The 20381-nt window shown below is 39.3% G+C and overlaps 1 protein-coding gene across 1 annotated transcript in view; it reads right to left on the reverse strand.

The window, feature by feature from the left end:
- camkmt (calmodulin-lysine N-methyltransferase) overlaps window positions 1-20381 on the reverse strand; it is a 203728-nt gene that overhangs the window by 30866 nt on the left and 152481 nt on the right. Inside the window, exon 8 of the mRNA XM_022684963.2 lies at window positions 19371-19445. Within this exon, the coding sequence (XP_022540684.2) occupies window positions 19371-19445 (75 nt within the window). The remainder of the gene's footprint in view (window positions 1-19370; window positions 19446-20381) is intronic.

A 20381-nucleotide genomic window follows, 5' to 3' on the forward strand; every position in this document is an offset into this window, starting at 1 on the left:
GGTGAGAGCCCTGGCCTATCTAGAATGTCTCTCTGCAAGAGAAGACAAGACAAGACAAGGCAAAAAAGGTGATTACACAATACAAGTCTAGACAAGACAAGACAGGACAAGACAATACTTGACAAGACTAGACAAGACAAGAGAAGACAAAGGTAGAATAGACTAGACTAGACTAGACAAGACAAGACAAGAGTAGACTAGACAAGACAAGAAAGGACAAGACAGAAATAGATTACACAATACAATAATAGACTAAATAAGACTAGACTTGTCAGGACAAGACAAGACAAGACAAGACTAGATTAGACTAGACTAGACTAGACAAGACAAACGTAGACTAGACAATACAAGACAAAACTTGACAAGACTAGACAAGATAAAAGAAAACTTGACAAGAAAAGACAAGATGACAAAAGAAGACAAGTCAAGACAAGATAAGTCAAAAGTAGACTAGGCAAGACAAGATCAGACTAGACAAGACAAAGGAAGACTAGACAAGACAAAATAAGACTAGACAAGCCAAGATAAGATGAGTCAAAAGTAGACTAGGCAAGACAAGATCAGACTAGACAAGACAAGACAAAAGTTAATTACACAATACAAGACAAGACAGGACAAGACTTGACAAGACTTGACAAGACAAGAAAAGACAAGACAAAAGTAGAATAGAGAAGACAAGAGTAGACTAGACTAGATGAAATAAGACAAGAGTAGACTAGACAAGACAAGAAAGGACAAGACAAAAATAGATTACACAATATAATACTAGACTAAATTAGACTAGACTTGGCAGGACAAGAAAAGACAAGACAGGACAAGACAAGTCAAGACTAGACTAGACAAGACAAACGTAGACTAGACAATACACGACAAAACTTGCCAAGACTTGACAAGATAAAACAAAACTTGACAAGAAAAAACAAGATGACAAAAGAAGACAAGACAAGTCAAGACAAGAGGAGTCAAAAGTAGACTAGGCAAGACAAGATCAGACTAGACAAGACAAAGGAAGACTAGACAAGACAAAGGAACGCTAGACAAGACAAAATATGAATAGATAAGGCAAAAGAAAACTAGACAAGACAAAAAAATACATACACCATACCTGAGCTGGGCACAGAACACACAAACATGCACACAACACATACAAACACACTAGTGAGCTGGCTTGCTAACAACTAATTAAATCATGACTGACTAAAAAACAATACTGCCTCCACCATGCTTGACAGATGATGTGCTATGCTTTCTATATCATTTTTTTAATGATATAGAATTCCACTTTAAAATAAGACTACCTTTATAAAGGGTTTATAAATGGTTTACAATTAGTTTATTAATGGTTACTAATTAGGTTGTAAATGCCTTAAAAATGATTAATAATCAGTCATAACACTTACGTAGAAAGGGCAACAATATAGATGGCTGTTGGTTCACTATTTGGCAAACAACAGGTCATTGTTGCCCTTTCTACGAATGTGTTATAACTGATTATTAATGATTTTAAGGCATTTAAAACCTAATTAGTAACCATTAACAAACTAATTGTAAACCATTTATAAACCCTTTATAAAGGTAGTCTTATTTTAAAGTGGTACCGATTTTTTTATACTTGTCTTTTCTGTGTATTTTTTTCAGATCTTCTCTATAATAACCGTGTCTGTTTTTTTTTTCTTTTATTAGAGTGTTTCCAGTGGTTTGCATCTTGTGATAAACCTCCTGCCTTTACATTCATGTAGACATCTCTTGAGATTTGACTGATTCATCCACCTGCTTTTTCCAACTTTTCCAAACTTAACAGGCTGTTTTCTTCTTCTCCTAGCAATTATTAAAATTCTGTGACTATCTACTTCACTTCACTTCATCTACGTCAGGGATGGGCAACTGGCGGCCCGGGGGCCGCACACGGCCCTCGTCATCACTCAGTGCGGCCCACGAATAGATCAAAATAATTTCATAATTTCATAATAAAAAAAAAAAAAAAAAATCTATAATATAATAATTCTACTTTTGACCGCTAGAGGGCGCGCCGCTGCCAAATAATAGCAGGCACGGGCGCACAGTGAGGAAGAAAGTCAACAGCCATGGCCACTAGCAGTGGCATAAAGAGAAAACTTGACCGAGAAAATCGCATTTTTCAGACAAAATGGGAAGAAGAGTACCTTTTCACCGAATTCAAGGGAAAACGCATTTGATGTGCACGAGGAGTTACTGAAATTGACATCTCTGCACGACACCACTAAAGGCAGCGATATATTCAACGCCGTTACCAGTGCTGTGGGTGAATATGGTGGCTTTGAAAAGCTGTCAACTGTTGTTACGGATGGCGCACCTGCGATGCAGGGAAGACACAGAGGTTTCGCGGGGCTACTCAGGCAGAGCGGAGTAAACTGCCCTATACTGCACTGCATTATGCATCAGGTGGGTAGAGTCATATACACGCCCTGGCCCGCCGGCGGGCCAGAAATTTATGAAAAATAATATCTGGCTATGTTTATGAATAGTTATGAACAGTTATAGGCTCAATATAGACAAACAATATACTTTATATACAATATACTATATATTTTAAAGCTTTGAAACTCTGCTTTTCAGTTATCTAGCCTATTTAGCAGTATTTCCTTTCAGAAAATAAGTATTTAGGGCGAAATATGCCTAGTTTCATAAAGATATTAAATACTGTTTTCATATTTGCGTTTATCGCACGTCCATATTTGGTCGGATGCGGTCATGTTATACACCATTCAAACCGTCTGGCTCTCCTGATACCGGAACTGTGCTCCGTTTTACTGTAGGATGTACGGTTCCTAAATTAGAGCTGAACGCGCGCGTCGGAGCGCGTGTTTACAGTTAAAACCTGCTCGGGTTTTGTCCTGGGGTTACCTCAGGACACACCACACACCCCCCCCAACCCCCACCAGCGCGTCCCCCAAACTCTTACCTTCAAAACGCGTCCAAACTTAAGATAATCCATCAATCCAGTCTCCTATAATCCCCATTTATATCTAATCAGTGCTGGAAATCATTTCAGGCAGAAAGAAATTAATAAAAACTTTAACTCCTTATTAAACGCGCTGTATTCGAGGCTGCACGTGTTAACGCACGTGTGGTGACTCAGCCAATCCTACTGCACGTGACGATATGCAAATGAGGACTGTCAGCCAATCAGGGGCCGAGTTCAGACACCTTCATACTGCAGAATAAAGTATAAAATGAGTAGTTTTTATTATTATAAAGTTTCCAGTCCTTTGGAGAAAGAAAATACCATTACTGCTTCAGATCACTATAATATTTAATCAGTAAAATGGAGCAGTTTATAATTTTATATTTATAATGCATATTAAAATGCATTAATATGCAGAAAATAGTTGTTGATAAATGTTGGTGCTGTAAACATACAGATATAAATTCATATAAAATTTGTTCTTATTGAAAATAATTTTAGCGTTTTTCATATTCAATTATTTGAAGTGCGAGGTCATGTGGCCCTCCAAGGGTCATGCTGAAAAAAATGTGGCCCTCTCCATCATGGAAGTTGCCCATCCCTGATCTACGTCTTTCATGGTCTTCCAGGCCTTTTGGTATAGGTGAGCTAGATGGTGCATTCCTTCGTTTTTGAGAATGTACCTAATTGTTGATTAGGGTGCTTCTAAAAGTTCTGCTGTTTCTCTGATAGGTTTCTTTTGTTTTGTTTTTTCAGCCTAATGATGGCCTCCTTTACCTGTGCTTGCAAAACCTGCTCACCTCTAAAGATCAGGTTTGTTTTCTGAGTATTGTATTCGGCTCAGACAGTCAAAACAGGGCAATCAGTGCTGTTGATGAAATATTTCCACTAGTCTGTAGTGCAGGATGTTCGGGTCTAAGCAAGGTCAAAAAATGACCTCAGTAGCCATGTATAGTCCACTTCAGCCTGGAAACAGAGTGTTCTCCATTAACAGCCACACTATTGACCCTTTGTTTTGGGTGGAGCAGGTCAGGGTGGACAATAGGGGGCTGCTGAAGGGTGGGGCAGGCTAAGATTGGTCAGGCAGGGCCAGTCTTGACCAGGGTGACCTAGACAAGCTCCCTCCCCAATCTTAACATGGCACTTCCTTTTTCATTTCCTTATATCCACCTGCCAGACATCTGATACCACTTCTCTATACTTCTCCAATCACCAATCACATATTCCTGTTGAACAAATATTTGGCTAATAAGCAGCTTATATGACCAATAATACTATATATATTTATATCACACAAATATGTCTATAAAGTGTACCATATTTTACTGACTATAAGTCAAGTCAAGTCATTATCAACCGCTTCATCCATTAAGGGTCGCGGGGGGGAGGGGGGGGGGGTTTGTGGTGCTGGAGCCTATCCCAGCCGGCATCGGGCGGAAGGCAGGATACACCCTGGACAGGCCGCCAATCCATCGCAGGGCAGACAGACACAGACAGACACACAGACACATTCATTCACACACTCACACCTAGGGGCAATTTGTATCCGACATCCAATTAGCCTGAACGTGCCGTCTTTGGACTGTGGGAGGAAACCGGAGGAACCCGGAGGAAACCCACGCAGACACGGGGAGAACGTGCAAACTCCACACAGAAAGACCAGGGTCGCCCCAGCCGGGAATCGAACCCAGGCCGTCTTGCTGTGAGGCGGAAGTGCTACCCACTGCGCCACCGTGCCGCCCCCTACTGACTATAAGGCGCAACATATTATAAAATAAAACTCTATTTTCTGGACTATTTTCATACATACAAGGTGCACATAAGAATTATAAATCGCATTTGAAGTGACAATCGTAAAGAACAAGGGTGTCGCCATGTTTCCTTTCTAATTTAGCAGGTCTCGCCACCGGGGGGGGGGAGGGGGGTGTGGTTGGGTCATTTGGCACATGCTTGCAACAACTTTGTTGCAAATAATTTGAGTTTTTTTATGTCAAATTTGAAAATATACATACTTATAAAAAAAAAAAAAAAAAACATTTTTTGGAAATTTCAGGGGTGCCAACACTTTCGGCCATGATTGTATGAACTTAATATTTATAGTACTTCACAATAATAAAATTAAGACCATGAATGAAGAAAGGTTACAAAGTAAGCCCTTTTAAATTACTACTTGTCAGTTTCTCAGATGGCCCGTCACCTCTAAACTCTAGGCCTCGCCTCCTCTGGCATTTCCAGCATTATGAACAGACCTGCTGTAACATGACAAAATTATTACAGTAATGAAAGTCTTCTAACGGCGTCCGTTCTTTATTTACCCCGACAGCGGAAAACAGGTCAGAGAGACTAGAGCACTTATTAAGAAAAGAGACAATCTCTTTGACACAGAGAGTCTAATTCTGAGGCCTACGCCGGCTGAAACCTGGCACTGTTAATCTGGAGGTGGACGCCCTCAGATTACGGTAAGTATAATCTGGGCAGGGTCCCTAAGGGTGGCCGGCCACTCTGACCCCACTTCGACACTTAATCTGCCCTAATCCCGCCAGCATTAACCTCATCCCTGCTATGAGACCTGAAGGGTGCGACGGAGGAGCGGCTGGGAGAGGCATTTACTGAATTACCACTCGGAATCGTACGGTGTTGTTTAGCGGCTTATTCTAATCAGATGACCGACATTAGCGACAATTAGAGAGTAAACTGTTCCGTTCAGGTGGGGGTTAAGAAAATTTTTGTGATTTTTTTTTTTTTTTTTTTGGTAGGTGGTTTCTTGCATTGTTTTTTCATATCAGATTAGTATGCTTTGACTAATTCATCTGCTTGTGTGAAGCTTTCTGTGAAAAAAAAACAAAAGCAAACAAAAGCCCCTTTCTGTCTTGCTGTCTGTCTGACTGACTTACTGTCTTGCTGTTTGTCTGTCTATCTCTTTCTCCCTCTTCATCTCAAATATATAAGACACACAGACACACACTTGGACTTCACAACTAGCATAATACAGCCAGGTCAATAAAAATAGAGGGTTATCAGAACAGAAACTACTCCTGAGTATTAAACACAAACTGCACAGTACAGTTTTAGACACACACACATACACACACACACACACACACACACACTCACACAAAGGCTTTATCTTGGAGCCCACACACAGGCAGCTTAGAGGAGGCAGACATGCCAGGCACAGAGCTAGCCAGGCAGTCGCAGCAACAACAGCAAGGCCTCTGCAGGAATTCCACATCAGCCTAACAGCACTGCCAAGATTACACAACTGAGCCGTCTGTGTGTGTGTGTGTGTGTGTGTGTGTGTGTGTGTGTGTTTGTGTGTGTGTGTGTGTGTGTTTGTGTGTGTCTATAACAAGATGCTCTGTTCCTATAGTTTGACACGTGTTAAAAGACACAAGCATTTAATTATGTTGAAGTATTGCTTAATATAAAACACAGACAAAAGCTTCCAGGCACAGATCAAATACATTATATAGGTAGTATTTATAATTATATAAATACAGCTCTAAAAAAATAAGAGATCACTTCAGTTTCTGAATCAGTTTCTCTGATTTAGCTATTTATAGGTATATGTTTGAATAAAATAAACATTGCTGTTTTATTCTATAATCTACGGACAACATTTCTCCCAAACTCCAAATAAAAATATTGTCATTTAGATTATTTATTTGCAGAACCTGAGAAAGTCTGAAATAAGAAAAAAATGCAGAGCTTTCAGACCTCAAAGAATGCAAAGAAAACAAGTTTATATTCATAAAGTTTTAAGTTTTCAGAAATCAATATTTGGCATGTTCTCCTCCACCAGTCTTATACACTGCTTTTGGATAATTTTATGCCACTCCTGGTGCAAAGATTCAAGCAGTTCAGTTTGGTTTGATGGCTTATGATCATCCATCTTCCTCTTGATTATATTCCAGAGGTTTTCAATTATCTACTGTACGCCGATGGGCATGGTGGTCTGGAAGTGTTGTGTGTTCAGGCAAATTTCTGATGTATTGTTATCTTGGCAACAGAAAACAGAGGTGCGCCTCAGACTAAAAAAAAAAAAGCCTAGATAACAGCAGTCATCAGTCAGACGGCAACAATAAAAAGTATACAACATAAAATAACAATGCTGTGCAGTGCAGAAGTGATACGTCATTAAAATACCAATCCGCCAAAGTCAAAATGCACCTGGCTGTTACAGCTAATGGCAAGTGACACACTGATTGGTTCATTTCACGTTAAGCCCAAAACACACCCATGATTAATAAAGAGAATAAGCACATGCCTTTTGATCGGCACAAGGTGTACTTCTTGCACTTTTTACAATAGCAAAGACACAATGACATGCCCTAATGACATGCACTGATTACTTTCACACTTTGTATAGTTTTTTTGTATTTATATATTTATGTATATATTTTTAAGTCTCAGTTTATAATTTTATAGTTTAGAGTCTTATATTCCTCACTGTGCTCTTTTATTTTATTTTATAATACTTATTGTTTGTTTCTACTGTGTACTGTTTGTTTCGACTGTGTTGTGTAACTGCTACTGGCTGCTAAATTTCCTTCGGGATCAATAAAGTATCTATCTATCTATCTATCTATCTATCTAAATTAAGTTGAAAGGTATGTGGTTGACGGCTCACCTATAGGTTGATAAAATAGGGCCACATGTGTGAACAGAGCAGGTTCTTCTAAAAATGTAGAATAAAAAAATGCTAGACTGGTTCTTGGTAGATCCATCTTTGCTGCACTAACAGCTTTAAGTCTGCTGGGGTCGGTGAGTTGCTAACAGCTTTGCACGCTGTTTGGAATTGATTTTCACCTATTCTTCCAGACAGATCTGCTCTTGGTGGTTGAAGCTGGTTGATAGCACTTGAGCACAACCGTTTTTAAGTACAGCCATAGATTTTCAATTGGATTTAGATCTGGACTTTGACTTGGCCATTGTGAAGCATTTGCCGGTTTGTTGTTCAGCCACTCCTGTGTTGTTCTGGCCTTGTGCTCGGGATCACTGGCCTCCTGAACGCAGAAATTTTAGCTTTAGCTTTAGTTTTCCAAGCATTTAAAGCAGGTTGCCTTGCAGTAGTACTGTGGCATAAATATTGATAGCAGGGACATTCCAGGATTTTGGTACATTTCCTGTCCCACCACTTCAAATGTACATATCCAAAATATCTAAATGACTATTTTTTGTTATAAGACAAACTGTAAAATATGGTGGAAAAATAAGCTCCTAAATATTATTCAAAAGACCGAATACCTTTGGACCACCTCAAAAAATGGCCGCTTTCTCTTGTCCCACACATTGGGTGACCAACTCCTTTGGCAAATTTAACAATTAAAATAAGCTCTAAATAAATGACTTCCTCTTGTATATTGTTGATATGCATCTCCTTTACTTATGAAAACATCTTCTTTGGTCTACATTGTATTGCATGTTACAGTTTTTATGCTATTAAGTTGTGTCCCACAACATGCACGCAACCCTGTTACCATAAGGAATTTTACCAGAGAAAGAGTAAAAAATATTTGTCTACTGGCACAAAGGAAGTGACATCACAAGGACATTTTCTGCCCACATGGCAAGACCAAGAGTAAGTGCTCTAACAATTTTCAAGTTTTTTTCCCAAATCTGTTTGTCCAAGTTGTGTGTGTCACTCAGTGAACGCAACCCTGTTACTCATATTGTGTAGAGTCAAATTTTTCTTTATATACTTATATAACCATGTTTATCCTTGATCTTGTATACATAGCTAAATTTTACAGTTAGCATCTGTTCCTGGGGTAAACCACAACTTAGCCTAGATTTCAAACCCTGTTACTGTAAGTTACCAAATATATTGCATAATCTAACTTTCTTTGATACCTGAGCTTGACGAATCAAACTTTTTGATAGTCTATTACCTGTATTTTTATAAATATATGACTAAAAATGATCAAATTGAAGACCACCCCTGAAATGTACCAAAATCCTGAAATGTCCCAGCAGTAAAATATATCAGTTTTGATCCTTCCATCTATTAGTTTTACCAAAGAGTCCAAATGTCCAAAACCATCCCCAAAACATAATTTGGTCACCTAAGGCTGGGCGGTATGACCAAAATATATATATTAGGTTATTTTTCAAGATTTAAACGTTATATCACAGTATTTTTAATGTATTTTTTTTTTTCATTATTGGATGACTGAGTTTTTTTATAGGTTTGTGACTTACTGTTCTGTTAGAAGTACACATAATAGCAAATATTAAGGCTTTAAATTAAGGCTTTGATTACTACTGGGTTTACTTTGTTCCACAAAATTACACACAATCACAATCCCCTTTTTTCTCCAGTTAACAAATTCATATTTATTCAATTCAGTGTGCATTAAAATCATCCTTCAAACTACAGTATTAATATACTCAGAAGGGTTATACTGCTTATTTGAAGTGGGTGTTGCTTTTGAAGCTTTTTTCCACTTAATATTCAGAGTTTTAGGGAGTTTTTATTACTTGTGCTGAATAAATGATTCTGTACCCAGGACGTTTTAGGGGATGAGAAGCATTGTCAAGCTGTGGATCAATTGCACAATTCCATTCCTTTCTTTTCTAAGAGAATAGTTGCCATTTGCTGTTGTTTTTCTATATTACCCAGATAAAAACATTTTTATGGGAAGAAACAGCAGCAGGAGTTCCTCAGATAAAGTGCTGTTCTCATTTCTCTCCAGACAAGACGTCGCATTTGACTCCACAGAGCTGAGCTACCTTTACTCTGCTAAGCTGTATCTGCTTTATGGCAGTGCTGTTCTACACGGCACTCTGCAGCGCCTCTAGAGGTATGGCAGTATGTGAAAAATGAATTCCAGTTTTACTATCCCCTCCACTATGGTCACCCAATAAATAAATTAAAAAAAACGTACTACTGGGCTTACGTTTACTGTGTTCTTGTTCGGTAGTTTAATTTTATTTTAACTTCATTAACTAGTGAATAAATATTTTATACCCCTCCGAAAACACATTGTATTATTGTGCTATTGTATCAGCATTATATCAGCGAATTATATGGTCTCAAAATGACAATAATATTGTTTATCGTTTATTGATTCTGGGACAATATACCTTCCAAAAGGACAGGCCTCTCTAGTTTTCTTCGAACGCTTTTTGGTCTTATTTTTCACAGCTTTTCTGACCAACAGCACTTGTATTAAGGGGCAGTTTTAGCCAGAAAGGAAGCTTTATAATGATGCGCAGGTAATGGTTGATTGTAAGCCAACTGTGTCCTTGAAGTGTCCACAGTATTTTAAGTATTTTCTGTCACAGAACTTTATATATATATATATATATATATATATATATATATATATATATATATTTTATATATATTTTTTTTTTTACATAAATCTTAGATCACTTGGGTTCATCACTTCAGAATGAATGACTAAAGCTAAATAGTAATAAGTGCCTTTTGTCATCTAAATGAATCTGATGGCTTTATAGGGGGTGGAATTTTTGCATTTATTTGCTTGATGGGATAAAAAGAATTTTTTTTGGTATAGGAACAATGATTAAAGTGTCTATTTTGAGTCATTTAGCTCTGATATTATGTTTCATTCTGTACTACGATGTTCTGTAAAACGACTAAGAAATGTCGGCAAAGTGGCAGCTGTAAGCGGAGAGTGGCTTAATTCGAAGGAGAAATAAAGAGTGCTGTTATCTTTCTTTCTCTCTCTCTTTCTTTCTATCTATCTGTACTTTACGAAAAAGCTGTAACTCTCTCTCTCTCTCTCTCTCGATCTCTCTCTCCTCCTGGCATGAGGATCCCGGCGGTGGCTGCAGCGTTGCCAGGCCCCTGCCTGAAAGACTATAATTAATGGCAGTAGAAGTACGGCTGTTGACCTTTTCGCAGGTGATCGTCTGTGCGGCGATGTTCATTAATCGCAGAGAGATCACTCTCCTGAAGACGGCAATTACAGACAAGTCGCCGGCTGGAGCGACAGGGGGACAGCCGCCACCGCGTGTGACTCATCTTCACTCTCGCGTGCGCTCTCACACATACACACACACACACTCTCGCTCGCACACAAATCAACCACATGCTGGCCCTCTACTGTTCATTTCACCTGCGTATTAGCTGCCATTTGTGTGGCATTAGAATAATAGTAGGGTGTGCTGGGTTTTTGTGCTCATCAGAGCAAGCGCAGGTATCACTGCTCTCTCCCCGCTACACGCTCTGCACTCAGGCGGATCCTCACCGACACATTACGTGGAGCGAGCACATCCTGTACGAGAGGTTTAGGTGTGTAATAAGCACTTAATAACAGTTGCAGCATTTGACAGATGAACCAGTTTGTGAAGCCTGTCCTTTATAAATGTTATAGAGAGGTAATGAGGACAGAAATGTGACATGAACAATAGATTTTTTTTTTTACGAAACAATGACATTATGATTATTCAGAGATATTTCAGAATGCTTGTGTAACTGGTGGTTCAAAGAACATCTCTTTTTATGGGCACACACACACACACACACACACACACACACACACACACACACACACACAATCAGAAGCTGAATTCACATCACAATGACTTGAACAGAAGGGCTTGGTGAAACTGATGTGCTGTATTCATAAATGTACAAAAACAGAGCAGCAGCAGCAAAGAAATAAAGAAATACCAATAAATAATAAAAGTATATGGTATACATCAACAGAAACGTCGTACCCTAAATGGGATATCAACCAAAAGTATTAGGTACTAGGGGTGTGTCATATCGTATCATATGCAATAATATCGCCAACTATTTTGAATATCGTGAACGATATTATACCCTGAAACATCATGCCATATGACCCACCCCTAATTATCACATCAGAGTACGACTTTTTAGCTGTTTTTAGCAAAATTTTAGCATAAATTCACACTGTTCTCATTTTCAATGATATATCTACTACAAGCAAATTATATCTGTCCATTATCATTAATTTTACTTCAGTCCTGGATATATGTTTAAAATCTGATAAAAATTCTTGTATTTTTTAATATCTCAGTTAGGGGTGTGCAATATCATATCCTATGCAATAATAAAATATATTTTAAATTTATTGCATTGTTTTTTTTTTTTTTTTTTAGTGTTTTGTTATATTGCAAAAATACCATTAAATATCATAATATTATTTTAGGGCATTATTGCCCGCCCTATTAGGCACCTAAACACATTACTGAGAACCATGTATCACTTATTTATCTTAAACAATTTTTAAAACATATTTGAACAAATTCAAATAAGCATAAATACAGCAAAAAGAACATAAATTTTTTGAGAAAGTAATTGATATCCCACTCTTAGCAGAGTTAGTAGGACAAAAGTTAAATTTCAGATTTCTCTGATTTGTGTTCCAACAGATGCAATTCAGAATTGAACTGAGAAGGACCCCTAAACTGCAATTAAATTCTTCAATTAGAATTTGAGATTGCAAACAGGAAGCAGAATTGCAATTCAAATTTAAATTGCAGGAGAAAATTAATAATACATGTATATAACACTGAAGCTTTACTGTATATTTAATTTTTAATATGATTACAACATGAAGTTTATACAGATATTATTGTATGGATCACAAATTACCATTAAAAAAAACTACTCTACAAAATAAATCGTTAAAATTGTTTTAACTTTTAAACTGTGGAAAATGATAGAACAGCACTTATTATTTGTGTTGTATTATTTATATACACTGCTCAAAAAAATAAAGGGAACACTCAAATAACACATCCTAGATCTGAATGAATGAAATATTCTCATTGAATACTTTGTTCTGTACAAAGTTGAATGTGCTGACAACAAAATCACACAAAAATCATCAATGGAAATCAAATTTATTAACCAATGGAGGCCTGGATTTGGAGCCACACACAAAATTAAAGTGAAAAACACACTACAGGCTGATCCAACTTTAATGTAATGTCCTTAAAACAAGTCAAAATGAGGCTCAGTATTGTGTGTGGCCTACACGTGCCTGTATGACCTCCCTACAACGCCTGGGCATGCTCCTGATGAGGTGGCGGATGGTCTCCTGAGGGATCTCCTCCCAGACCTGGACTAAAGCATCCGCCAACTCCTGGACAGTCTGTGGTGCAACGTGACGTTGGTGGATGGAGCGAGACATGATGTCCCAGATGTGCTCAATCGGATTCAGGTCTGGGGAACGGGCGGGCCAGTCCATAGCTTCAATGCCTTCATCTTGCAGGAACTGCTGACACACTCCAGCCACATGAGGTCTAGCATTGTCCTGCATTAGGAGGAACCCAGGGCCAACCGCACCAGCATATGGTCTCACAAGGGGTCTGAGGATCTCATCTTGGTACCTAATGTCAGTCAGGCTACCTCTGGTGAGCACATGGAGAGCTGTGCGGCCCTCCAAAGAAATGCCACCCCACACCATTACTGACCCACTGCCAAACCGGTCATGCTGAAGGATGTTGCAGGCAGCAGACCGCTCTCCACGGCGTCTCCAGACTCTGTCACGTCTGTCATGTGCTCAGTGTGAACCTGCTTTCATCTGTGAAGAGCACAAGGCGCCAGTGGCGAATTTGCCAATCCTGGTGTTCTCTGGCAAATGCCAAGCGTCCTGCACGGTGTTGGGCTGTGAGCACAACCCCCATCTGTGGACGTCGGGCCCTCATACCATCCTCATGGAGTCGGTTTCTAACCGTTTGTGCAGACACATGCACATTTGTGGCCTGCTGGAGGTCATTTTGCAGGGCTCTGGCAGTGCTCCTCCTGTTCCTTCTTGCACAAAGGCGGAGGTAGCGGTCCTGCTGCTGGGTTGTTGCCCTCCTACGGCCTCCTCCACGTCTCCTGGTGTACTGGCCTGTCCCCTGGTAGCGCCTCCAGCCTCTGGACACTACGCTGACAGACACAGCAAACCTTCTTGCCACAGCTCGCATTGATGTGCCATCCTGGATGAGCTGCACTACCTGAGCCACTTGTGTGGGTTGTAGAGTCCGTCTCATGCTACCACGAGTGTGAAAGCACCACCAACATTCAAAACTGACCAAAACATCAGCCAGACAGCATAGGTTCTGAGAAGTGGTCTGTGGTCCCCACCTGCAGAACCACTCCTTTATTGAGTTTGTCTTGCTAATTGCCAATCATTTCCACCTGTTGTCTATTCCATTTGCACAACAGCAGGTGAAATTGATTGTCAATCAGTGTTGCTTCCTAAGTGGACAGTTTAATTTCACAGAAGTTTGATTTACTTGGAGTTATATTGTGTTATTTGAGTGTTCCCTTTATTTTTTTGAGCAGTGTATATACGTGCACAGTGTTATATTCTATTTTGTTTTATTATAATTAGATGGTTCTAAGTACCACATTTAGCTATGATGACAGATTTGCACCCTCTTGGGGCCCTATTTAAGTGATTTTTTATCTTTTATAGGTGTGTTTTTATTGTAACGTGAAGTAAACCAACAACTTTGTGGATTGCTATTTTAATGGTGAGACACTTTTTCGTTTACTACAGAATTTGTTGTAGAATCTGTCTATTAATTGTTTTCGCCTTTAATATTAACCTACAATGTAGAAAATTTATTAAATAAAGAAATAAAGAAAAACATTGAAAGAGAAGGTGTCCAAACGTCTGACTGGAACTGTATGTATTTTTTCATAAAGGGGTGGTTGGGTTGAGCAGCAATGTGAAAAAAGAAAAACACATCAGAACTGCTCTAAACTTTGAATGAAGTAATTGTCTCTTTGGTATCATTTAAAGGAATAACACATTATTGATAGGCGAAACAAGTCAAGTGTGACTTGTTAATTTCGCTGGTATTTTGTTTTGTGTGTTAATCAAATGTATTATTTACATTACACTTACATTTTACAACAATTTTGTATGCACAGGCCTGAGTCTCACTAATAAAATATTTATTCTGATCATAAACCATTGCATTTATCACCAGACTCAAATCATATCATGTCTACACAATTGTAATGTGGATTTTTCGTTTAGAATCTACTCTTTTTCCAATATTTTTGCATTGTTTTAATAAGCAACAAGTGATAAGAAGTAATAACTTTTATGCTTTTATCATCTTTAAAAAAAACGGACTAAAATTAAAAATGTCCCTCTGTTTGAGAAAATGAAAGTTGAGAGATAACAGTGATGTTTTAACTGACAATAAGAAAATCTGTGACTATTAAACAGAGGTTGTGATATTAATTCAATCTAAGCAGCTAATGTTCCTGAGATTAATGTTATGTTAGTTGTGTTACATAATTAGAGAAAATCTAGTTTGAATTTGCAGAGCGTTTTACCTCTCCATGAGAGAGCACACAGCATACAGAGAGAAGAGAGGGAAAAAAAGAAATCGACAGTGTGATCTATGTTAAGAAGTGGACTAACTGAAATATTTGTGTTCTTCTTTCTCTCTCTCTCTCTCTCTCTCTCTCTCTCTCTCTCTGCTCCTCACATGGGCATAATTATTTGCAATTTGCCTAAGACATCCATTTGCTGGGACACCGAGCATGAAAAAAGAGGCAATTTGGGGAAAAATGGAAATGCCTGGCGGAGTTAGCCGAGGGGAAGTAACACGGTGCCAGCCTGGGGCTGACGGCTGCCATCTGATAAGCGCTGTGAGCGGGGATATTAGCACACCGTCACCAGGCCAACGAGCCGTGCACCGTTATTGAGGGTGTGGACGTATTGTGGCTGGAAAAGCTGCTAAAGGCTGAGACATGATATTTGTTTCCTAGTGATGAGAGCAGGGATGGCACAGAGAGCAGTGCTACCTGTGGCCGCTTGTAAAACGAGAGCAGGTAGGTTTGTGTTTGAAAGGTAATTGCTGTTTCTTTTGTGCTGTAATTGAGAATTAATTAGAACAGTGTTCTTGCACCATCTATACGTGAAAATTAAGTTTTTTTAAGACCTCAATAACTATAATTTAAGACCCAAAAATGTAGTCATAATTTCTTTGGTAGAAAATAATTTATTGTATTGGAAATCAAAACTTTCCTATTTTTTTTTTTTTATTCCATTAGTAATGCAGAACAGAGCCAACATAACATATTGTCGCTGTCCAATGAAAAACACTCCAAACACTCCAAAACGGCAACTTTACAGGAGAGAGAAAAAGCCTTGTAAAATTTTCAATAGAAGTCAATGTAAAAAGAGTTTATTTCAGGTCATTTTGAAGAGTTTCTATTGGTCCGTTTTTCATAGGACAGCAGCGATATGTAAGTTGCATGAGCTCTTTTGTAGTTAAAGTACTTCTAGTACTCTTACTACTACTAGTAACAATAATAATAATAATAATAATAATAATAATAATTAAACATTAAAGTATTTTCTATAAATAAATGTCAGATTCAGCCACATCTTTAAAAGTGGTGCCTGATAACATAAAACCCCACAAGATTAAACTTGCGTGCAGATTTTGGTTTGTACCCAGGGTGCACAAAGGGGGTCTCCAACTGAAACGTTTGAAAACCGCAGTGGTAAATTGCAGCCTAAAATTAACGTTAGCTAACTCGCCGCTAAAGTTAGTATGTTAGCTAGCTCACCACTAATGTTAGCTAGCTTTCTGCCAACCTTAGTTTTCTCCCCGGTAACGTTAGCTAACTCACCACTAAAGTTAGTATGTTAGCTATCTCGCCACTAATGTTATAGCTAGCTCTCTGCTAACCTTAGTTGTCTCCCCAGTAATGTTAGATAACTCACCGCTAGAGTTAGTATGTTAGCTAGCTCGCTGCTAATGTTAGCTAGCTCTCTGCTGACCTTAGTTCTCTCTCCGGTAATGTTAGATAACTCACCGCTAAAGTTAGTATGTTAGCTATCTCGCCACTAATGTTATAGCTAGCTCTCTGCTAACCTTAGATCTCTCCCCGGTAATGTTAGATAACTCACCGCTAAATTTAGTATGTTAGCTTAAGGACCTGCAGGCACCCTGTAGAAGCCTCCAACAGATTAACCAACTAAATCTTGGGGCTTAAATTCCATATTTCAGATACATACATATCAAATTCACACATCATTCTCTCCATTTTTGTTGCTTTTCCCTCTTGGATATTTAAAATTTGAAACTGTTGTAATTTAAGGCAATTTCCACATCTGAACAAACAAAGTAGGTGTGAGAGCCCCCTAAATTTTTCCCAATTACCCCCCAAAAATCTCCCATTTTCCTGTAAATAGAACTAAAAGACAATTAAATCAAGTAAAATCACATCTACATCTACATAAGGCAGAAGGCCCTACAGCATACACACATTGCCCCTTCAGTCAGTGCAGCATTCATGAAACACAACACTAGGCCCATGACTCATGACATTTGGCATTTCAACTTATGTATTGGCTATTTTCAAATAGTACACATAATAATTAATAAATGGCCGATAAATACACAGCTCAACCCTTTAAACTTGATTTGCAATTTCAGTTACCATATTTTTTGGACTATAAGGCGCACATATATTTTTCCTAAAAATTTTAACTGGTCAGGTATTAAGGAGCATTAAAGCCACTCTACTGAAGTGCAGCGTTATACAGAGGTTTCAGTTTAGCTCTCCAGCATTATTAGCATTAGCCACTAATTGCGCTAGCTCTTTGGTCATCCAGAGGTGAGCATTATCAGCTTGTAGCCTGCTGTTAACCCCGGCTAGCACTGCTGGAGCAGTATTAGCATAAGCTGCTAACCGCGCTAAGCACTAGCTCTTTAGAGGGAAAACATGGCGACACCTCTGTTCTTTACTAGTGTTGCAAAAATGTGCTTTATATTCCAGTGCGCCTTGTGTATGAAAATAGACCAGAAAAAAACGTTTATTGATAGTGCACCTTATAATTATAGTACTTATAGGGTGCTTTCACACCTGAAAGTCCGGACCGTGGTCCGAATCAAGGTTCATGTGTTTGCTGCATTGTATATATTTGGTCCGCTTATTTTTATTTTTACACTGCAGTTTAAGGAGCGCACCAAAGACCTTTGTGTGATATGCCTACATCCTTTCGTCATCATTTACGTATCGATGCATTTACCTTAACTTGACGCTGATTGGTTTTAGAAGGACATGCGTCTGACGTTGGCGTGTTGAAACTTCAGCGGGTGGTTCATTCGGTGGAAAGCCTTTCCAGGTTAAGGATAAAATGAACAGAACTGATTCATTTTTTCTCCATAGTAGTGCTGCTATTGTGGTTTTTATACCAGCAGCAGCAATTTCAGGCACAGTACTCTAGGTTATTTCAAATTCGCCAAACGAACGTGCTTGTCCTGAAGCAACTGTATCCACATTTTTCCTGCTTTTCCGGTTATTTTAAGAGGGTACTGACTGCAGGCTGCAGGAAGGCGGAGTTGGATGTCCAGTGCGTTCAGCTCCACCCACTTCGTCAGCATCATGTCTTAGCTCCGCCTCTGAATGGTAGTATGTACAATGTACAGGGCAGTTAGCGGACTTTGAATATAATGTGCCGCGTCGTCCGGCTTAAATACTGTGTATACACTACAAGCTTGCGAGACTGACAAGGCGCTGGATGTCCAACTTATTTTTCTTCTTCTGCTGCCGTTGTTGAGGAACGCCTGCTCAGCTTACTGTAATTGGTCCGAAAGTTTGAACCATCTAGAAAAGTGCTTTCACACTGCAGGCGAACTGGACCATGATTCAGAAGATCCGGACCGAGACCAACTCTCTTGGTCGTGCTCATTTGTGCTTGTCAGTCAACTTATCATGAATAAATTCAAGATGACTGTTGGGAGCATCGGCTAAAAGCACTGTATTTCGGATTGCTGGGGTTAAACGGTGGTGGGCTATTTGACAAAAGTTTGTAATAGTTATCATGTTCTTGTTAGTTTTGTTGCATTTTGTTACCATGTGTATAAACCCCTTTGGGAAACTGCTTTTTCATTAGTAGTAGCATTTGAAAAAAACAAGGAATTTAAATAGTGAAGGGAAACCTGTACTTCAACTTTGAGCTTTTTTTTCCCCATGGTTTGGTTTCTTTTCAGCAGTTCAATTTAATTCAATTGTACCAAAATGTGTCTCAATAAACAACAATTCTCTCCACATATTGGTCAGAACTGTCTTGGGCCAAAGTAAGACAGCAAATGCAGGAAGAAGTAAAATGTCCAATTTTACACAGTGCAACTGCAGAGATGGCAAGGGTTTATAGCTGTAGTAGTTAATATATAGCAATAAATCAGGTTACACTGTCTAAAAGACACATTTAGCTCAAACTTTTGGTGTACAACTGATAGACAGGTCTGGCTTCTGTCAGGTTCAGATTACATTCTCACCACAAATGAACCTTTCCAAAAAGTTAATTTGGGAACAGACCGCCTTCTTTCAAAGGTCTTGGTGACGCTGTTTCGGTCTGCAGGTCCGAAAAAACACGCTAAAAATGTCAAATCTGGGTCCATGTCAGTGTATGAGAACTTAGAATGAATGTAGACCAGGTGATGAGCCACTTACCAGTCAGCACACATGACCACGTCAAAGCGTCCCTCCAGAGCGGACACGTCCATCTCACTGTCCCATCTGACCACCCTGACAACAGGAAGAACAAAAGACATTGATTATAAGGGTCAGAACAGACTATTTCTCTCGTTTAACCCAATCACTTCCAGTTGTATTATGTAAGACCAGAGTATCTCACTGCTGAGCTGAACCAGCTGTGTTTAAACACGGGAACCAGCAAACTGCTCTAGACTAAGACCCTCAAATACTGGAACATCTGGAAAGCCATTGTACCAACTCCATTATCTCCAGCCTAAGTGGGGACTGTCCAGAACCAAGTAGAAGCAGTTATAATACTGGGCATATTATTCTAACTCGTTCTCTCTCTCCCTCTCTCTCTCTCTCTCTCTCTCTCTCCTCTTCACGCCACCTATCTCCTCCTTAAGTGCCTGGGCCGATTTTCAGGCTGGCAAATCTGATTATTAATTAGCCATTATTAACAGTCAGTAAACAAAAATTATGTCTTGTGGAAATACAATCTCCTCTCTCAGCAGGGGGGCACACCGCTTATTCACTGAGTTGAGAAAGAGAACCCCCCCCCCCCCCCCCCACACACACACACACAGACACACACACACACACACACCACCCCTCCCTCGTCCAATCACGCGCGACCTTCACCCCACTCAAAGCGTGTGCTCTGACAGGAAGCCTAATCTCTAAAGAAAACAATCAAAGTAATGCAGGCTAATTATACGTTTACTCTTGCACTTCATCAGCCCAGGGTAAATACGGAGGGAGGAGGGAGGTGTGCAGAGAGAGTAAGAGTGAGAATGTGAGAGAGAGAGAGAGAGAGAGAGAGAGAGAGAGAGAGAGAGAGAAAGAGAGAGAGAAAGAGAGAGAAAAGCGGTTAGATCACTGAACACCAAAATTACTTTAGGTGATAATGCATTTGAACATTTGAATGGCGGTGCACAGATTGTGAGTGGCGCATTGTGGGAAAAGCGGGAAGTGTGTGTGTGTGGG

Source organism: Astyanax mexicanus, chromosome 7 (assembly GCF_023375975.1).
Source record: "Astyanax mexicanus isolate ESR-SI-001 chromosome 7, AstMex3_surface, whole genome shotgun sequence".
Classification (NCBI taxonomy): Eukaryota; Metazoa; Chordata; class Actinopteri; order Characiformes; family Acestrorhamphidae; genus Astyanax; species Astyanax mexicanus.